This window comes from Taudactylus pleione, unplaced genomic scaffold, assembly GCF_031769625.1.
Source record: "Taudactylus pleione unplaced genomic scaffold, aTauple2 ptg000342l, whole genome shotgun sequence".
NCBI lineage: Eukaryota > Metazoa > Chordata > Amphibia > Anura > Myobatrachidae > Taudactylus > Taudactylus pleione.
Genome location: NW_028284743.1, coordinates 7,874,460 through 7,893,020, shown reverse-complemented (window position 1 = coordinate 7,893,020; position 18,561 = coordinate 7,874,460). Strand labels below are relative to the sequence as shown.

Here is an 18,561-nt window from a genome sequence, read left to right as displayed (position 1 = left end):
GAAGAAAAAGCACAAGTACTCTGACAAATATGATCTAACAATTACAGAGCTATTTGGTTCTTAAATATGGATTTTATGCAGAGGGGAATGTCCTAAGGTTATCAGAAGGAAAGAATTGGTTACCTTGGAAAGAAAACCCTGTTGTAACTAAGGATTTAGTGACTTGTGTGTGCAAAAATCAGAAAAGATTTATATACATCTCAAAAGATGGTTTCCTAACCCCTCTCTCCAGCAACATATCTCTAAACTGTTTCATTCGGGCATCAAGGGGAACGATGGCTCGCTCACGAGCAGCTTTAATTTCAGCCTCCATAGTGGTCTCCTTATCAGACTCTGTTTCTTCTTTCCTGTTAAATTAAAACCAAAACAGAAATAGGGTATATACACAGTATGTGAATATAAATGTAGACATTAAATCACTTAATCTCCAATTTGTTTTTTTTCTTTTAATCCAGAGAGGTAAAATGAAAACCCTGGTATAAAATCAAGTTACCAAGCAGTCATACACCGTCACCAGGGCTGTGGAGTCTGTATACCAAATCAGCAGCACAGACTTCTCAGGCTCACTACCATCAGATTCCTCTCACACTACTGTCCAACTTCTTTGTAAATGGCAAATGTATATTAATTAGTAGTAATACATTGCGAGATATTTTATTCCTGTTGGAAAAGAGAAGCAATACCACGTGTGGCCTGTGAAGGTGGGTGAGTGGGCTGGTCAAACTCGGCCAGAGTGGAGATTTTGGAGAATTGTAATACACATTTTAAAGTTTTTATTTTAAAGATGGAATCAGTACATTTCTACTGACGAAACCAAATTGTTTCCAACTCCAAATCCACAGCCTCGGTACTGAGCGCCTTAAAAAAAGCTGCATAGATGGCAAGAAATGTCAGGCTTTAAATATGCAGTCAATAGAACTTACTTCCGCTTTTTCGCTTTTATAGGCTCATCATCGTTAACATCTTCTGTGGATTCATGATCTTCTTTAACTAACAAATAGGGAAAGAAACTCAATAGAATAACAAAAAAAAAAATCCATATAGGCAGTACAGTCCGGAAACACACTGTATATAAAACTACGAAAAAAATAAAATAATAATAATAATATATTATTAATAATAAAATAAATATATCCTAACTGTATCCCAGTTAATTAGGCTATAAACAGGAATAGGATAAAGGTTATTTCATTCTGTTTTGAATATAAACTTTATTTCCCCAAAAAAGCTATAACTTGCCAAACACCAAGTGTTACAGACTTCATATGCAAACTATTAAAATCAGAAAATGGTCTTCTGGGACAACACAGCTCATGTCAATTTGTTATACTCTGAACCGTCTAGTCACATTAATAAACTTCTAAATTTAATTAACTTACAATATTTCTTGTCATCCTCTAATCCTCTTTTATGTGGAGGCTCCTGAATGATTTTGTCAACATCAGCTCTTCCAATCAGATCTTCTGGTCTGTCCCACATAGAGAGGCGTGTAGTTGGGTTGTAGAAAAAGACGCGCTCGTCGCCAGTCCACACCACACACCTAATGGTGGAAAAGCAGAACTTAAAAAAAAGCATAAGACACAAAGAACCCATCTGCTGGTGGATCAATAGATTTGATTTTTACAATTAACATTATTGGACAAGCATCTAAGACTATGTTTAATGTGAATAGTAGGTCAAATTATACAACTTGTGCACATGTACAACTGCAGATCAAAATTCAATATGCGTGAATCCAAGTGACTCAGCGCAGTGTATTTAGACAGCATTACAGTTCAAACAGATGTTATATTCACTCCATTTGTCTATCACATACAGTATAATGATCATACAAAACGAAGATATTTTCACTTGTTTATACTCTAATAAAATATACAACAAAAAAAAGTGTTTTGGAAATATACTATAACACATGATTTTTTTACTTGCATGAAATACCTCTCTCGGAATCCACTTGAACCATGGGTATAGAGCAGTGCTACCAAACTCCAGTCCTCAGGAAACCCCCTAGCAGTGCATGTTTTACGGATCTCCTAGTTGATGCACAGGTGTATCCTTTGCTGGCTGACATTTTAAAAGTTTTCACAGGTGGTGCTAATTATATCAATTGGAATAGTGAGATCTGTAAAACATGCACTGTTAGGGGTTCCAGAGTACTGGAGATAGGAAACACTGGTATAGAGGACTCAGGCAGGAGATTGTGCATTTCAAGAAATCTGACACACCTACCCATGTATATTTCCGTAGTCGGCTAGGAATCAATTTAGTAGCATGGCCCCATAGGATAGAGAGAGGAGAGGGAGACAGAAACCAATCAAAAACAGAAAGGGGAGGTTGATGTACCCCTACAACCATCAACTTATCCACATAACTGACGTGGTCCTATGCGATCAAGCCGCCCGCTTGAGTCCCCCTGCTTTAAAAAGGAAATACTTTTTGCACATACCGTCTGGCCCCCCCAAGCAGTGATGCAGTGGTCAATTACCACCGATATTACTGCCAAAATCATGCCCCAAAATGCCTTAGACAAATGTGTTGTTTCTAAAATGCGAGGGAAGGGGTGACACTTTAGTGGATGGACGGTAGGGGAGGAGGGTGGAGAAAACAGGAGTATATTATTTTTCAATATTAAAAAAAAAAATTGAGTTAAGTAGTAAAAGAAGTGGTCAGCGAGGGTCCCCCAACGGATTTAAAGAAAATAATTTTCAATTTTCATTTATTAAGAAAAATGAACCCTGTTTTGTCCATGATTTTATGGACTGGGCACTGGTTTCATGGGGACATTGCAAAGTTACCTTTGACTGTGGGCACAAAAACAATGAATCTATATAACCTTTGAAATGGAAGGACAGAAGTGGCTATGCTGTGCCACCAGGAAGCACTAAACGATCTGATCAAACATTCGCTCACATTTGCAGGAACAAGTCTCCCTACTCCAATGTAGGCATGTCAAATATACAAGTAAATCACCTACAAATGCTTATATGCAGGCCAAACCTCTCTAGTGAGTATCATGGAGGACCAAAAGATAATCTGTAATGGCTATAGGTCTCGTGAGCTTTGTATAAGTTCTCAACCAACAACACATCCAACAAGTGAGAGAAGTGCGGAGAATCATCATTGCAATTTCCAGATTTAAGTGGGGGTTCAACAATACTTTTGAAAAGAGAGTTTAGTACTAAAAACAGCCCTGTTTTCATGCAAAATGACATATGGAGATCTGCAAGATATAGAGTCCCAAGTTCTGAAAATCTTCTGTTCACAAGGAAATCTTTGTAAAACATAAGAACACCCTGTTACAACCAAGTTTAATGTACCAAGTAGCTAAAGGAGGAATGCAAGGTGGGGTTGGGTATGTAATCCAGGCGGCTGCGTAGCCGCCAGGTGAAATGCCGACTCCGGAACACCAAAGAGTTAGAATCCCGACATCTAAGGTAAGTACCCTATTCCTACCCCTCTCCCCTCCACTAACCCTCCCTTAAGGGCGCCTAAAACTAAACCCCCCTTGCCCGCACCCTAAACCTAACCCTCCCGGGGGAGGGTGCCTAGCCCTAATCCTCTCAGGGGGGTGCCTAATCTTAAAATCCCCCCTGGGGGTCCCTAAACCTAACCCTCCCTCCCGCACGGCTAACCCTTCCCCCGCTTACCTTCATTCGGGAAGCCGTCTGTCAGGATTCCGTCGTCGGGCTAAAGATAGGCGTCTGGATTTAGACAGCTATCTTTAGTCCTATGTCGGGATTTCGACACCGGGATTCCGTCAGACGGCTTTCCGGGCATCGGCATTATAACTACATCCCTGCAAGGTGTTTGCACATGCAGTACTACTTACAAAATAGTCAGGGCTGAGATCTGAATCCTTAAAAGAACTAAGGGCCTGATTCAGAAATCTGTACACTCACCCGAGGATGAACGCACATCTCCTATGGTTAGGGGTCTGTGTCTGCGCAGGACCCATTCTGCGCATGTGCAGAATGGGGTCCTGCGATCTCGCTCGCAGAGCCTCCCCATGCTGCAGAATGATTGACATGCTGCAGCGTTTGGGGGCAGAGCAGGGGCGTGCCTGGTCACCTCTCTCAAAAACAGGGGCGTATCATCTCCATTTTCCGGGAGGGATGAGGCCAGGGTATGCAAACGCAGTTTCCTGGCCTCTTGCATGACTAGGCAACATCCAGGCTGCAGACAGCTTTAGCTCCCACAGCCTGGCTGAAGGAGCAACCATCGGTTCATGATGGTGATCCCAGCCTGCAACGTCAGTCACAGTGCTGGGTTCGCAAATGCAGCAAGGTGTCATCTAACACCTCCTTCTGCAGTTGCATCTGGGATGGATGGATTTGCACAGCTGCTTGAGTGCGGCTCTGCAAATCTATCCATCTCTGAATCAAGCCCTAAGTGTCAAAACCATTGTTTGGCCACCCAAACAAAAAAAGTATTAGTAAACAGGTCATATGAAAAGTAACAAAAAAAAAATAAAAATCTTCTTCTCAGTTCTCCATTGCTGGCATAAACACCTCTGAGATCCCTGGATTCTGTTCAACCCAATGCATTTTCTTCATGGTTTCCTCCGTCACCCAGGAGCTCTTTCTGCCAATGCTCAAGATTGATTTAAGCCACTGCTGTGGCGTTGTCTACCATGGCTTTTCCTTGCAATAAAGGCTGTTTAACAGTGCTCTCAGTTCTAGTACATATATCTATTGTTCAGTCCCTAATTACAGTAATAATCTCTTTTGAGGTTGTCATACTCGTGCCACCAAAGGAGAAACGGAAACCCCAGGAGGTAGCAACTCTATGGTCAAGGAATGGACTCACTTGTTCCATTTTTACATTATCTCAATCACTGAGTGGAACCATTCAAATTTCACCTCCTCGAAAAGATCAAGACAATCTTCCGCAAGACCTTCATGCGAAATAGAATAGATGGGGGGGGACACTATCAGTCTCTGTAATAAGGGAATCTTGTCCTCAGGTCACAAAAAATTCTGGTGTTAAGCAACAAACCTTAAATAAAAAAAACTGATCCCAGAAGAGAAGAAAAGTAGACGGTCACCCATACAGATACTCCTAGGTAAGAAGATTGCCTGGCATAGTTTTCTGCGGGTCTGGAGGCGGCTCGCTTAGCTTACTGAGTAGGTTTCCTTGTTTGTTGCATTCCACATGGAGCGGATTGCTGTGAGGAATTAGGACCACCTGCTATTCCCAAGCAAAGGACCAAAATCTAGTAGTCTAAATAAATTAACAAACGCACCCCAAAGTTCTGAGGAGGGAAACTGATGGAATAAAATCTACGCTCATCTCTTTGGAATGTGTTGCAGGGGAGTAGGTCCTGTGAAAGACTAGGCTAAAAATTTGGTCCAGGCAGATTCTGGCAGATTAATTGCACCACCTATGAACACACACTGCAGACAGCCCACAGCCTCGCTCACTGTCTGCACCTCCAAAAAGATGAGGGAAATGGGCAGCTGTAGTATACAATATAAATGCACAGAGTAAGATAATAACAGACAAGACTGCACAGAACAAGATATGAAGCCAAAAAAGATAGGAGCAGCAGATGAGCAGATGTGGGTCAAACTGTTACTGCTTGGGAGAGGTGTCAGTCTTCAATCAGTTTGTAACAAAACAACGCTGCTGTGTCATATGGTCCTTTGCTTAAAAGGGGCTCCATCATTTGAGGATCTGCACTTGCTGCCCTGTGAGAGGAGACACTTACCTTAAGCTGCATCACCGGTGCTCTGTACTGTGCTTCATATTGTCCCCTTGAAGGTTGTAGTAGCATCAGCAGCATGAGATTCAGGGTCACTAGCTGTAGTGTGTGTAACATTGGATCACCTAGCAGAGTCAGTCCCACACATAGCAGGGGATGGCATTGTGAGATGGTAGCAACATAACTAACCAAATGTATGACAGCCATTGAGGAAGCTAATGACTTGTAGAGAAATATACATGCTACCAGCATGCTAGGATATAGAGTGGGAAGTTTTTCAGACTTGTGTGATATTATCAAAAATGCGCAAACTGCTGCCTTAGCCCTTTATACCCTTGGTTCCTGTGTCATCAAATGGAATGAAGGAAAACATGGAATCGTATTACTACTTAAACTGAACGTTGGGATCAGTGGGTAAGCTGTCCTACTGCTTCTAGGCCTGTCTTTAACTAATATATGCCATGGAGAGCTGTATATTAACTAGTTTTCAGAGCCATCAGATTCAATATGGCAGGATTTTGATCATTTGGGACAAGCTCACATTTGTGCAATAACCAACTAGTTAGGAAAATAAATGGATGTTCTATGTAGGTGGAAGAGGAAATGCATAGTGAGGGCTACAGCCTCTAAAAATTCATTCTTTAGGCTGTTTATCAAGTCATAATAAACACTTCATAAAGTGTGTTTGTCCAGAAAATATAAGAACTCCTAGATTATGACGGATTCAGAGTATCTGTGGAAAGGTTATCGCCCAGCAGAAAAAACAAGCTTCTTACCAAACACAAGCAAATAATGTAATAAAATGAAAGCCCTTGCCTGTATAGATGTAAAATCCAGGACTAACACAAAAGTCCCTGCAAACATTGGCAAGAAAACAGGCTTTGGGGTCATAAGTACCATGGAGTGCCAGGTATTGGTGTTGTAGCCACTGGCCGGGCTTTTTGGGCAGCTTTTTCTTCCTCCGTCATTTCCTCTTCTTTTGGCTCCTGCTTAAGAAAATTGTAATATATTGGCAATGGTCTACAAATGATTTTCTGAACACAAAGCAAAAGTTTAATCATTAAACTTAAAGTGTAAAACTAGACAGTTTACCATTAATTGACAGTGCCCCATTTCAATTTGGATAATACCCAATTAATTTTGTGTACTATGGACAACCCCTTCAAGCTGCTAATGAGTGTGGAAAGGAATATTACGCTCAACACAAATGGGAAACTGAACTTCAGTTCAATGGATAGTGTGGCTGACAACCATACACCCCTTACCTAAAGGGGCCTATCCATTAGCAGATAAAATGAACGATTGAACGATATAGCGTTCATTATATCTGCTAATAGATAGGCCCTGAACGATGACAGATGTGCACTCCCGTGGCCGATAAATCGCATAAATCATCTCTCCAACATGTTGGTCAATTATCGCATATAGCTGTACGATATTCGCAATATTGTGCAGTTTATATGCGGTAAACGACGAAAGATATTAGCAGCAGATACAGAGCGCTGCAGAGAAAAAAATCCACTCCCTGAATGAGGTCATTCATCAAAATCTGTCATGTACATGACTGATATCGTTCAGCACAGCCACCGGAATTTTCAAGGGATATCTTTTGTCTTTCATCGCTCGGAAATACATCTGCTAATGGACAGGCCCCTTAACAATAACATTTCTATCAAGATGTTAATGGACTTAATACATACGTATCTCTGGGTTAGATACAGAAAAACAGTGATACTTGGAGTATTAATTTCATATAACAAAGAAGAATTAGCTCTGTAACTTGGGCAAGTGGATGCATCTTCGTTTTCTGGTTCTTATCCCACTGTATTAATGATTAAATCTCTTTTATACCTCTATTCCTACAACAATCCCTCACCTGCACAATTAGAGACACTATAAAATGAGCCAAAATGAACAATGTTTATGACACCAGTTGACTTGATCTCAGCCCCCGGCTCTCCCTCAATATGACCTCCCACTGGAAGAGCATTAAACTCGAAACCATTTTCTTTCCATTTCGGACATTCCCAACATATCCTGTGTCTGTAAGTGTTTGTGGCACATCTTGGGCCAGGTACTTCCTTGTTTCAAACACTGGAAGCTCGCCAACTTATGATGGGATCAATTTACAAAATAATATATACAAAATGTAAATACAATAAAGCAGTAAAGCTCAAAATTTTGACCATCACATACCATTTTTAGTTACAAGATAAGAAAACAGGTCTCCAACTGTGTCTGAAAGTCTTTTCTGTTCAATATAGCAAAAATGACTGACTATGTGGTCTTAAAAATAATAAATACTTCATAAACGCATCCCAGTTTTCATTTTATGGAAATGCCTTATATTGTATACCAGTGGTTTTCAAGCTCCACCCTCGGATTTCAGTATGCAGAAGCAGGTGGGATAATCACTGACCCAGCCACATAGAGAACTCACACACAGAAATCAACAACATGACCTGATGGTGGTACTCGAGGACTGGAGTTGAGAACTCCTGGTGTATAGAACAAAAACAACTTATTTAGCCACAAACCATTCAATAACAGGAATGTCATTAAAACACACAATGATTGGTCGATTTACAGCGGCACTTCCATCTAGCAAACAGTTTTTACTAACTTTGTTAATCCCCTAGCAGGTGCCATTGTGAACAGGTTTTTCCAAGTGTTCCACGAGTTCTGTAATACAGAACCGGTAAACCTATTTCATTCACCATTTTAAAATAGTGGCAAAGGAGATGTGCAAGTTGGGGGGTTGTGGCTCAAGCTTTTTCAGTGGTGGTGAAAGTCTTAATGTTCCTCCTTGGGGGACACTAGAGATACACTAGGGTATAGACCAGGGGTCTTCAACCTTTGGCCCTCCAGCTGCTGTGGAACTACACAACCCAGTATGCCCTGCCACCGTTTTGATAAAATAGCATGCTAAAACTGTGGCAGGGCATCGTGGGATCTGTAGTTCCACAGCAGCTGGAGGGCCAAAGGTTGAAGACCCCTGGTATAGACAGTAGTGTGTGGAGTAAAATGTTGGCTTGGCTTTTCCCCCTCTACTGAGCAACTGGTCAGTCTCTAACTGGGGTGCAGTGGTTCTTCAAAACCAGTTTCACAGGCTTTGGTCTCAACAGGAGGCATTGTAACCCATTAACTTCATGGAACTTACGGAAATCTTCAATGCCTAGATAGCAGCACATTAGCTTCTGCAGGGGTGTACGGTAAACATCCAGTTGGACAACACTACAGAGGTGGCATACATCAATCGTCAGGGGGTATGAAGAGTCCCCTACCCATTAAAGAGACTGCAAGCATCCTTCAGTGGACAGAAAATCATGTTCCGCCAATATCGCCCATATTCATTCCCGTGATTGAAAATTGGGAGGCAGATTTCCTCAGTCGCTATGATCTTTTCCCCCTCAATTGGGCTCCAGTGTGTTTGGGTATGCCGGATGTGGATCTTTTGGTGCCCCACTTAAGCCACAGGTTCCTCTAAACTGCTCTAACTCTGCCTTTCATCTGGTTTACCGGTTTCCTCTTTTGCCTTGTGTCCTAAAATGCATCAAGCGCAAACAGGCTCCGAATTGGCCATGTCGAGCATGGTTCTCAGGCAAGATCTATTGTCGATGAACTGTGAACCAATTACAACAAGGACCATTTATACACACCACCTTACCACATCTACATTTAACAGCGTGGCTGTTGAGACATCAATTGTAATGACAAAGTATTCGAGATGCAGTTTTTCATACTATGCTAAGGGCTCGCAAACCGGTTTTCTGTAGAACATCACCGCCGCATTTAGTGTGCATATGTTTCCCATGCAAAAGGGCGTGGTTTTCCTTCCTGGTGTTTCAGGCTCTCCCTTGGGTCTGGATGTGGGTCTGCTCCTGGGATCCTTGAAGGTGCAGGTTTAGGCATTATCAGTCTTTTTCAAGAAACACTTGGCATTACTTCTTGCAATCCAGTTGTTCATACATGGGGTTCTTCATCTTCAGCCCCCGGTTCTTTCTCCCACTGCTCTGTGGGACTTGAATCTTGTCTTGCAATTTTTGATAGGTTTGAACAACTTAATTTGAAATAGCTCACTTGGAAGAGTCTTTGTTCTAGTAATTTCTTCGGCCAGGAAAATGTCTGAGCTAAGTGCCTTATCTTGTTGCTCTCCCTATCTAGTTTTTCATGATGACCAGACGGAGCTTGTAAAACATTACTTTTTGCCAAAGGTTGCTTCCAAATTTCACATAAATCAGCCTATCGTAGTTGCAGTCCTCCCTAGCGGAGATAATTTGGCCAATTCATTGGGTGTCGTACGGGCTCTTAGATTGTATGTTTTCCATACTTTGGCATTACGTGTGAATCATGGATGATAAACAAGTCATCAGTCATCCAAGAAAGGTTGGCCTGCTTCTAAACAGACAGTGGGCCTGATTCAGAGCCGGACGCTATTTGCGCTCGCTCGTTCAGAAAAAGGGGCCGTATATTTAAATAGAGCGCTCGCTCTTTGCTGGTTGTTGACGCCTCTATGTCTGAACGAGCGAACGAAACATGCGCTCGCTATTTAAAAAACGCCCCCTGGCCGCTCGCATCCTACGTCATCTCCGCTATTTATTAGATTAATCGAGTACATCGAAAGGCGTATGAACTGCTCGCAGTGCTTGTGGTAGGATTTTCCTACCGCAATCATGCGAGCAGTTCAGGCTAAAAGACAACCAAGTGACGTGGTCGATGACGCTGCTTTGTTAATTATGCACACCCTTAAAACGCCCGTTTTGACCATTTGGCACGCCTGCGTTCGGATCTCCACTCCCACTCCCCGTTTTCAAGCACCTTCCCCTGTTACCACCCACAAACGCCTCATTCTGTCACTCAAATTAGCAGGCATTCGCTATTTTGCGAGCACACAATTTCCGACCGCAATGACTGGTTCGCGCATGCTTATTACAACCCATACGCATGCGCAGTTGTGCGAACATCGCTCGGAGCGAACGAGCGGCCGCTTCAGAGCGGCTCTGAATCAGGCCCAGTATCCCGGTGTGTCAGAGAGGTTATCTGGCAAACTTACATTTGCCCAGGGTCAAGGGTCCCCACTCATTCCATTTGTTAGGTGCACCAAAGGGGCCTCTGGGCTAAGCTGTGTCAGACTGCCACCTGGTCTTGCGTGCATACTTTTGTCAAACTATCATTTTGACACTTTTGCATCCATGAAGGCTAGTTTTGGACGCAGGGTACTTTGTGCATCCACAGAGCACTCCCCTTCCATGCATTAGGACATCTCCAGTGTTCCAAGGTGGATGAAGGAGAATACAGGAATTTTTTTACTTACCAATTAAATACATTTCTCTGATTCCAAGGGAGAGGCTGGATGCCCTCCTTGCACTGGTGTGTTCAGTGTATATGATTCTGTTTGGGTGTGGCTGCTGTGCCTGTATAATGTTGTGACAGGTCAGTCACTAATACCTTTCACATCGCAAATGCCGGGTCACACCCGGGATTTGTACACGCATCCATCCTGGGTGCGACCCGACTGATCCCTTTCAGACTGGCGGCCCGACCTGGCAATAATGCTGGGCGATGACATCTAAGCGCCGGCTCATCCTTTGCAGTGAACGGGACCCGGGTTGCCTCGACCAGTGTACGCTACACAGCGAGCCGGATTACACTCGTGTACACCCCGACTCATTAACAGAGTTGAAATGCCAGGTTGCTCGACCCGGGTTATTTCAACTGGACCCTTTCACACACTGCACAGTAACCAGGGTTGCTGCGTGTTCATGTGCAATAACCTGGGTTATTTGCTGGCAGTGTGAAAGTTGTACTAGTTAAATGTTCTTCCGCCTTTGCTCTCTCGCTCGCCTTTTGTTTCTACTTGGCTTGGTTAAAATAAACTGAATGCAGTTGGGTTTATAGGGGGGAGAAGCTAAGCCCAAATCCCATAAGATGTAAAGTGTCAGGCTCCACACACCACTCTCTATACCCCAGTGTCCCATAGAAGCGGAGAAATGGATTTTACTGGTAAGTAGAAAAATCCTGTTTTATCAGTATTGTGCTTATTGTGAAGTTCCTTTTCATTTTGTATTTAAAGCATAACTCATTTTAACAAAGTTGAGGTTGGTCTAAAATTAATGATCACTGGCCAAATGCTTCTATACATACATACATACATATAGCGACTATCCGCCATACGGCGTGAGACGCCCGGCGTGTCAGACTTCACAAAAAGGAATAGCGTTTTGTCTTAGTCACAACATAGACACAGCAAAACAGAGCTGAAAGTGCACTAGAGATGCTGGGTTACGACTTTAACACACAGGAATTAGTTTTAAATACATACAAAGTTGCAGATGTAGCACAACGGAGCTTGGCTTGAGAAAAAGTCGTAGCCACTGCATCGCAGCACTTTGTACACAGATTCGGACTCCGTCACATACACAGATATACAAATGTTAGACATCAAATTTATCAGTGCAATCTAGCAATGTAGTTTTGTTGCTCCCAGTTATTTATAAGACGTCCATTTTGATAGAGAGACGCTTGGCAGAGTCACCTGGGACCTGGAGCGCCAAGAGGGGCTATTTGCCGCGAGTTGAACAACAGTATATGAGGACATACAGTGGGTAAAATAAGTAGTGAACACATCAACATTCTTCTCAGTAAATATATTTGTAATGGGGCTATTGTAATGAAATTTTTACAAATGTCAGCAACAACCCATGCAATCCTCACATGCAAATAAATCAAACCATAGATGTCCATACATTAAGTTGTTGTAATAATGTGAAATCACACAGGGAAAAAGTATTGAACACGCTTACTGAAATGTATTTAATACCTCGTACAAAAGCCTTTGTTGGTAATGACAACTTCAAGATGCCTCCTGTATGGAGAAACGAGTCGCCTGCATTGTTCATGTGTGATTTTAGCCCATTCTTCCACACAGTCTTCAAATCTTGAAGATTCCGTGGGTCGCTTCTATGAACTCTGATCTTTAGTTCTTTCCATAGCTTTTCAATTGGATTCAAGTCAGGTGATTGGCTGGGCCATTCTAGCAGCTTTATTTTCTTTCTCTGAAACCAATTGAGAGTGTCCTTGGCTGCGTTTGGAATCATCGTCTTGCTGAAATGTCCACCCTCATTTCATCTTAAGCATCCTGGTAGATGTCAGCAGATTTTTATCAAGAATGTCTCAGCACATTATTCCATTCATCCTTCCTTCAACCATATGAAGCATGCCAGTACTGTATGGTGAAAAACAGCCCCACACCATGATGTTTCTACCTCCAAACTTCACTGTTGGTATGGTGTGTTTGGGGTGATATGCAGTGCCATTTCACCCCCAAACATGGTGTGTATTATAGTATCCAAACATTTGAATCTTGGTCTCATCTGACCAGACTATATTCTCCCAGTATTTCACAGGCTTGTCCAAATGTTGTGCAGCAAACTTTAAACGAGCTTCAACATTTTTTTCTTCAGCAATGGAGTCTTGCACGGTGAGCGTGCATACAGGCAATGGCGGTTGAGTGCATTACTTATTGTTTTCTTTGAAACAACTGTACCTGCTAATTGGCTCTTGGACAACTCTTCTGATAATTCTTTTCACTCATCTGTCAGAAATTTTGTGAGGAGCAACTGGTCGTGGCCGGTTTATGGTGAAATTATGTTCTTCCACTTCCGGATTATGGCCCCAACAGTGCTCACTGGAACACTAAGAAGTTTAGAAATACGTCTGTAACCAATGCCATCAGTATGTTTTGCAACAATTAAGGTTGCTAAGGTCTTGAGAGAGCTCTTTGCTTTTACCCATCATGAGAGGTTTCTTGTGTGACACCTTGGTAATGAGACACCTTTTTATAGGCCATCGGTTGGGACTGAACCAGCTTATATTAATTTCCACTGACAAGGGGCAGGATTGCTTTCCAATTACTGATAGTTTTCAGCTGGTGTCTTGGCTTTCCATGTCTTTTTTCCTGTGTCATTTCACATAACTAATTTATGGACATCTATGATTTGATGTGTGGATTGCATGGGTTGGTGCGGACATTTGGTGAAAATGTAATTACAATAACCCCATTACAAATATATTTACTGAGAAAAATGTTGATGTGTTCAATACTTATTTTACCCGCTGTATCTGTGTGGTACACACACTCACCGCCATCTGCTGCACCTGTGGGGGGTTAAAGGTTGAGGGGGGGCGGGGATTCAGTGAGTAGAGGGTGAATAGAAGCAGTGCACATGCGCACTGCATCTATTCACCGAACGGGAAGGGCTTGGGGGCAGCCCAGCACCTCCGTAAGTGCCAAGCACCACCCCTTTTAGAGCACACGTGCAGATGTTGACTGAGCACACACTCAACCAAATAGATACACACACACACACTCCACCAAATGAAGAAGGTAACAAGAAGAGCACAAAATGTGGGTACAAAAGGCAGGCTGAACGAAAATGCTAAAATTACAATTGAGATTAAACTCTTGCAACAATTTAAATGTAAATTATATAATAAAAAATACAAGCATTTTATAATCACAGTAGGGCTATATTACTGACAGAATTCACGGAAAATGTAAAATGTGTTTTTTAATTTCCAGTTCAGCCAGTGGTTAGATGGAACCTGTTCATGCAAATGTGACTAAGGTATAAAATAATTTGTAGCAATAAGCGTAGACATTTCTGGCACAGGACACAGCAGTGCACAACAACTTTGTTTTGGAAGCAGATGAATTTTTGCAATTAAAATAATCAACAATCTTAACAAGGTAAGTATATTGGATGGAGACAGAATTCTGGACTCATGAAAAACTATTGAGTGGTATCCAGTGCTTTGGGTGTGTGGTACAAAGAGGATTCTGAAATTGTGTACAGGTCACAAGTGTGCGAAACGTATCTATTCACCCCAAGTGTTTATTTCTATACTGCTATAAGCAGTGAAAATGCACACAAACACACCCCATCCCTACCAAAAAGTAATTAAAAAGGACAATACCAAGCGACTTGGTTGCAGGCTTTTACCTCCTTTATCTCCTTGGGAGGCTCTTCCTTTGGCACCTCTTCCTCGGCCTCCATTGGCTGTGGTTCCTCCACAACTGGCTCAGGCTTAACCGGCTCTTTTACTTTCTCAACTTCTTTATCTAAAGAAAGTTGTTAGAAATTACTACTGGAAAGACTTTCCACACCAGTATTTAAAAAGTTGTGGACATTTTGGGCAACATACTAAACACTGAAAAACACCAGTACATAGAATCTGTTTCGGTAACGGATATCGAAGGTACACAAATTTTAGATTTTACCAAACTATTCTGGTGAGACCACCATATTTGGATCTTCCAATCAGAACTGAACAAACTAAACCTGGGTAGACACTAGGTCAATGAACACCGATCTAGCTGACTATTGGTAAATGCATACACACTTACAAGTCATCTGCCAGATGTCTCAGCCTTGAAGTTGCTACTCTACGGGCTTTCACTCATTGGCGGGTCCCTGTAGCATGTGTACAGGCGATCAGCGGGTCGCCCGTACACACCAGCAGATGACCGATATATATTTCAGATATAATCGACCATCTGCTGCGCTGCAGGGCCGATCCAATATGTGTGAACGATGATGTTTACAGACATATCGGGGTATACACACCCGCCGATGTACTATCGATACATATATCGGCCGTTCCATTGAATGGACGATATATCTATCAGTGTGAACCCATCTTAACCCTGAAATCTGGTAGATTAACAGCCAAATCTAGCCAGCAGAAATGAGTCAAATGCTGTCCTTTAGACAGATGCAGAAATTATGACTTAAACCTACATTGATAAAAGAATATGCAGTATGCTACAGTAGGTTACAAAAATACATTGAAACCGGGCAAACAGCTACAAAACGGAAGTGGGATCTACAGTTTGATGCAAGGAATCTCACCAAAAGGTAAAACACACTGTGCAACGGAAGACTAAAAATACGAAGATACGTCAAGCCTATATGCACAAAAACACCAGTTCTATTTCATAAACTAATACAACAGTGGTTCCCAGACTGGGTGCCACTTGCAGGGGTGTCATGGGTTGGCGATTCAGGAACAAATTATTTATGGTCCATGTGATTGGCAGCCGCCAGTATTGGTTTAGCCTATTATAAAATATGTGGACAAATAGAAGCACAACCCTGCCCACCTCCACATAACTGACCCTAAGGGTGACAGGTAAGCACAATCTACTTAATTTCATAAAATTTGATAAATCTCAATTTGAATTTTGGCCTGGGGGTGCCCTGAAAACAATGCTGATACTCTTCTAGTGTGCCGCCATTCAAGAAAGTTTGGGAACCACTGTAATAAAGTATTGAAGATCACCCTGCTATATTTACAGTTCATTTTAGTGAGAAGGGGCAAAACATATGCGTAACTGGGACCATTCATAACAATAGGGCTAAGGAAATAATTGGCATACATAAAGATTGATGTGTTTTATCTAAGCATAAACAAATGTTATAATACACTTAACTGCACATTACACAGTGTTAGCATGACAATATATAATGAAAATTATTGGATTGTACAGTATACATTAACAGTAAATTCAACTGCTCTATCTGAAGACTTTTCTGAAGATTCACAAAACTTTCGCTTTCATTGAGTCTTCCCGTGTAGTATTTACTCTCAGGCTACAAATAGAAGATGATTAACGGAAACAATATGTATGATACGGTTAACACATACCCTTTTCTTTCAGTTCCTGAGGTTTGTCCCACGTGGATTCCAAAGTGCGGTTATTATAATAGTATGTTTTGCCATCAGCGGTTTTGTATTCGGACCACTCTGACAATATCGTCGCTCCTGCTAAGGTGGCAGGAGAAGCAGCAAGGGCCACTTGAGGATGAATCATCGGAACAATTGAAGATGCAATTCCAGGCAAGACACCTACAGACATGGTCACTAGATTAACAGATTATTTCTTAGATACTGTACACAGTAACATGAAGCAAGGGAATTCTTTCACAGACAACGGTGTCTTAAATTAATTCACTCTAAACCACAATTCTTTAATTAAAGGCTTTGTTACAAATGCAAACATTGCCAAATGTATACCTTCTTTAAGCACAGATTCTTGACAGGGAAACAATTTACAGTAAAGGGGATATGCCTCCAAATTGTGAATTTAAATAAACCTTTAAGTAACACTTAGGTATTTTGTGCCAATGACACTTATGCACAATGGTGTACATGGTTTATTACTAGAATATCTGCCAGGGTTGCTTCTCCTTTCTCAGTTTGCCTTAGTGACTGTCTGCTCACTGCACTAATAAGAGGTATCGGTATTATCACTTTGTACAGCACTGTTATGATGCACCAGACGAGAGGTAGCACCAAGTGAGGCCCAGCTAATATATTAGCATAGTAGATTGCAGTGGGATGCCAAAAGAAGTCACGTTTTACTTTTGTTACATGTAAGGATACCACCGTCTATATAATAGCATACATAAAATGATACTGTCCCTTTATTGGTCTAAATCGGTTATCAATTTGAAGGTAATTTTATTGATTTCTTAAGGAGAACAACTTCTATGCAACATAAGTCTAATTTCCCAATGTAAGAAGGCTGCCACTCCTGTAGCTGCTGCAAGACCGAGACATCAAGTTATTTTGCTACAAGGTCTCATGTACATACAAATTATTTATGTTGATGACTTCATACAGTCAGTAGGACAAGAGTTGAAAGTGAAGCAGAAAATCACCCCAGCAGTAATAGAAACACAGCTGAAAGTATACCAGCACACTACTTCCCTTGGGACCAGTACAGACAAAGAGCACTGAGGCAGAACAGCAATAGAACAGCCCCGTGTATATGTACAAAAATGAGGACATATATTAGCCATGACAATGTCTGAGACCTGTGGTGCAATAAGCCATCAAGACCGTTTTATAAAAGGGCAGTTCCACTTTCTATTAGGAACAGATGAGAGAAGACCTCCTATATAGTCACTGCACAGCTTCGTGCCTCTTATATAATAAGTCCTAGTGGCCTATTTGAGACACAGACTATGAAATGATGTATTTGCTGACCGCAGCACTGGCAGGAGTGTGTGGGTATAGTAATTATAGTCAATTCTACATTTTCGGGGGCCCAATTTTAACAAGGAACCACCACGTCCCTGGAAATAAACTCAAGTGTGGGGATTCATTTTAGAATGTAGAACTGTCCTTTAAGTCAACAGAGCACATACACACACATGCAGGAAAAGTAACAACACTTGAGAGACAATAAAACTAAGCAGTGTTGGAACAACAAGTACATATATTACACCTACAAGACTGGTTCAGTCAAGTAAGAAATCTAAGCACATCTAATTACAGGTATCTACATTACTGAGCTGCGGAGGGGAGAAGGGAGCAGGCATGGGGATAAAGTACACCAGCATTCACTATCATGCCAATTATTAAACAAAAACAAACTAAAATATTGTTAAAAAAAAAAAAAAAAGTTACCGGTTTTGGTGGTAGCGACTGTCTTTACATACGGGCAGCTTACTATTTGCATCATTGCTACACCTGTAAAATGGACATACAAACATGTTTGAATCTGGCTATCACCGTCTGCTACCACTGAGGTTGGACAATAAGAACACTGCAGTCATTACATCAGTAAAGCATCTCAACATCGGACACTACTCTGGCGATAATTTCAGGGCAACAAATAGAGCAGTTTTCTTTTGGCATCTTCATAGTTGTGAGCAGTGTGAATGTAATTTTATTTTGTCTAATGTGCAATTGGAAAACTCCATTTTCATGAAATTAAAATAAATTTAGTTTACAACAATGGTCTACTTAAACAGAGATTAAATCAAAAGACAAATGTAATTTACGCATAGACT

At 41.6% G+C, this 18,561-nt stretch overlaps 1 protein-coding gene across 3 annotated transcripts in view; it reads right to left on the bottom strand.

Moving 5' to 3' along the window:
• The window catches only part of TCERG1 (transcription elongation regulator 1), a 58,407-nt gene that overhangs the window by 23,524 nt on the left and 16,322 nt on the right, over positions 1–18,561 (bottom strand). For 2 of the 3 annotated variants that reach the window (XM_088443987.1, XM_088443989.1), the window contains exons 6-12: positions 18,176–18,238; positions 16,409–16,609; positions 14,704–14,822; positions 6,599–6,690; positions 1,380–1,540; positions 924–990; positions 221–347 (exon numbers count right to left, since the gene is read on the bottom strand). In XM_088443987.1, coding sequence (XP_088300113.1) covers positions 221–347; positions 924–990; positions 1,380–1,540; positions 6,599–6,690; positions 14,704–14,822; positions 16,409–16,609; positions 18,176–18,238 — 830 coding nt within the window. The remainder of the gene's footprint in view (positions 1–220; positions 348–923; positions 991–1,379; positions 1,541–6,598; positions 6,691–14,703; positions 14,823–16,408; positions 16,610–18,175; positions 18,239–18,561) is intronic. The other variant, XM_088443988.1, reaches the window with a different exon arrangement.